The sequence below is a fragment of the Aristolochia californica genome, unplaced genomic scaffold (genome assembly GCF_029961685.1).
Source record: "Aristolochia californica isolate CCGP_79_NKW_82.1479 unplaced genomic scaffold, dmAriCali1.0.hap1 SCAF_8, whole genome shotgun sequence".
Taxonomy (NCBI): domain Eukaryota; kingdom Viridiplantae; phylum Streptophyta; class Magnoliopsida; order Piperales; family Aristolochiaceae; genus Aristolochia; species Aristolochia californica.
The window spans coordinates 18,073,300-18,075,835 of NW_027182279.1; the positions used below are offsets into that span (position 1 = coordinate 18,073,300).

Sequence of the window (2,536 nt, forward strand, 5' to 3'; positions counted from 1 at the left end):
TATGGAGCGATGTCTAATAGCTAGGAGTGATTTTGTTACAGTCCCAAATCTCACACGGTGATTCACAGTGGGAGAAGATGAAGGACAAAGAAAATCAAGCCGAAGGGAAACTTGAGACCCGAGGTTTGTTGACCTGAACACACATCCCTTAGCTCATTTAGGAGAACTCAAAAATCCTTTCTTTAACCTAAAATCAAGACTTCTCTTTTCCATTCTTTTCAACCCTTAAGTAGGGTCCAAGAGTACAAAATTAAAAATATGCCCCTCTATGCCACTCAACTTGAAAAGTAAATAAACTTAATGACTTAACTTAATAACTAAATAACTTAACAACTAAGTAATTTAATGACTAAGTAATAGACTCAGCCACGTCGCCTCTGAATGACTCGGCTTGCTATTGAGTCCATAGCATTACTCCCCCTTGAAGAAAGAGCTTGTTCTCAAGTTCGAAGATAGGGTAAGCTTGGTGGAGCGTCTCCATGTCCTCCCCTGGGCCAGTCGTGTCATCTATGGCATTTGTTGGGAGATTTTGTTCCTCTTCTTGTTTGATGTTGGGAATATTATGATGTTGCTTGTCTACAGAAAGTTGGTTGATGTCGTCTTGCACTGCTTGGGAAAACCATTTTTCACACACTTCCATGCTTGTTGGACTATGTGCTCCATCCAAAATGAAAATGAGACCTCCAAATTTACAACTATCCTCACTTTGTGTAGTAGCATGTGGGTCAAGATTAGCCATGCACCAAAAGTGTGCGAACTTGGGACTGATGTCAGATATAGTCAACATTTCATTAAAACACTTGTGGCCCTCTGATATTAATCCTGCATGAATATAAGCATAGAACAGTCCAATAAAGGTAATTTCCTTGGTCAACACATTTTCTTTGATGTTGCCTTGGCACCCATTTCGTTATTGGAACTTTGTCCCACCATTGCCGCAAGATATCCATGAATACAGTGTCCGAACATCATTGTATTCCAACAATTTAAATTTCTCTGTGAGATTTGGTAAAAAACTCTTCTAGTCACATCCACCTGAAGTACCTTGACAAGCATGTCATGAAACTGGTTACCAACATCATACACCCTACATACCAGTGGTTGGGCAGTTTCAAATTGACACACAAATCCGATTTTTGAAATCCAAATAGGATTCAATTGATTCGTAATTACTTCTGTCCACCCCAGTTCTTCCAGTGTAGCATATCTTTTCTTTGCGTAAACTATTGCCCAAGGATCCCCCAATTTCCAGTGACCATTAGTGAGTGCATTCCATGCTAGTAAAACTTTTTGGTCCATTCTATCAAGTACATAATGAACAATCTTGATTTCTCCACATTTGGCATCCATGTAAATAAGACATGTTACAACAAACACCTCATATAACAAACCAGTCCATATAGTTCTTCCAGGAATTACCATTCCTTGTCGCATAGATCCTAAATGGGATAAAGCAGGGAGAAGGCTTATAATAGTACCCTGATCTACTAGTATGCCTTCAGACTTACCCAAAACATGGAAAAGCTTAATTGCCCCATCAGCAAGCCCATTCTTTGCAAAACCATTGAGGATAGTGTTCCATGACATCACATCTTTTCTGCAGAATCCAGCTCTCATGGTGTGCCAAAGTACCCACATCTCGAAAGGGCATTTCATCAATTGTTTGGTAAGCACCAGGAATATCCCCGAACTTGGAATACATATGCATCAAAGAAGTAACCACAAACACATCTCCACACATTTCATAATCATCCAAAATAGCATTCCCACAACCCCCACCTGGTCGAAGAATTTCAACGAATAAGTGTCCTAGTGGACGCTACTTCTCCGCAGGCTGAATACACGTGACCCAAAAAATCCCCATCGCAAATTTTTAACACTAGAGCCTGAACTCCTTCCAAATCACCAGTGGAAGCCAATATATCAGCAAGCAACACATAACGTTCAAGCTTATGCGAGTAACCTTTCTGGTTCTCAGTCCAACTGAACAACCTCAACACCATTGTAGAGTTTTTTCTTACAAAGTCTAGGGACTTGAGAATGGACAAGACAAAATTTGGAGAAAATCGGTTTTGAAACTTGCCACAAAATTCAGTCAAGTTGGTTTCCAACTTGGAGAGCGAGAGTGAGAGCGAGAGGCTGCAACTCGATGGTCACAATTTCAGATCGAAACCAACTAGTCTAGACTTATCATTTTCCACCAAAGCAACTATTTCCACTCCAAAATCAAAATCTCAAGATTTTTATGCCCCCTGATGAAGTAGAGCCTGATCTGTTGCCAAAGGAAAACAACTGCAACATGGGGCTTCTCCGCTCGGAAATTTTCTGTCTTCAATTCTGGGAGAAGTTTAGGTTGCCTTGAACAGGGGAGATTTGAGGTCGAACCAAAATTTGGCTGTTCTGATGCGATTTGAGGTCGAATGATGGGCAGCAACTGTTCATCTTCCGAAGCGGTGACCTTCCCCTCTAAGGCCTTATAGCGATGCTTCTCAATTTTGGCCAATCTCAAGTCTTCCACCCTTCAATCTAGGGGTGG

General features: G+C 41.0%; 1 protein-coding gene across 1 annotated transcript; it reads right to left on the reverse strand.

Annotated features, from left to right (window-relative positions):
• Positions 1-394: 394 nt before the first annotated feature.
• LOC137938333 (pentatricopeptide repeat-containing protein At2g34400-like) lies at positions 395-1,638 on the reverse strand. The gene is made up of 2 exons (XM_068783313.1): positions 903-1,638; positions 395-822 (listed from the first exon to the last, which is right to left on the reverse strand). Exons 1-2 carry the CDS (start codon positions 1,636-1,638, stop codon positions 395-397), a joined length of 1,164 nt encoding a protein of 387 aa, XP_068639414.1.
• Positions 1,639-2,536: the final 898 nt, after the last annotated feature.

Excerpts from the sequence above, each read along its gene's own strand:
- LOC137938333 (XM_068783313.1), bottom strand. The coding sequence starts at position 1,638 with ATGTGGGTACTTTGGCACACCATGAGAGCTGGATTCTGCAGAAAAGAT. Across the intron at positions 823-902 it reads AAGTTCCAATAACGAAATGG|GATTAATATCAGAGGGCCAC; the intron begins GTGCCAAGGCAA and ends ATATTCATGCAG.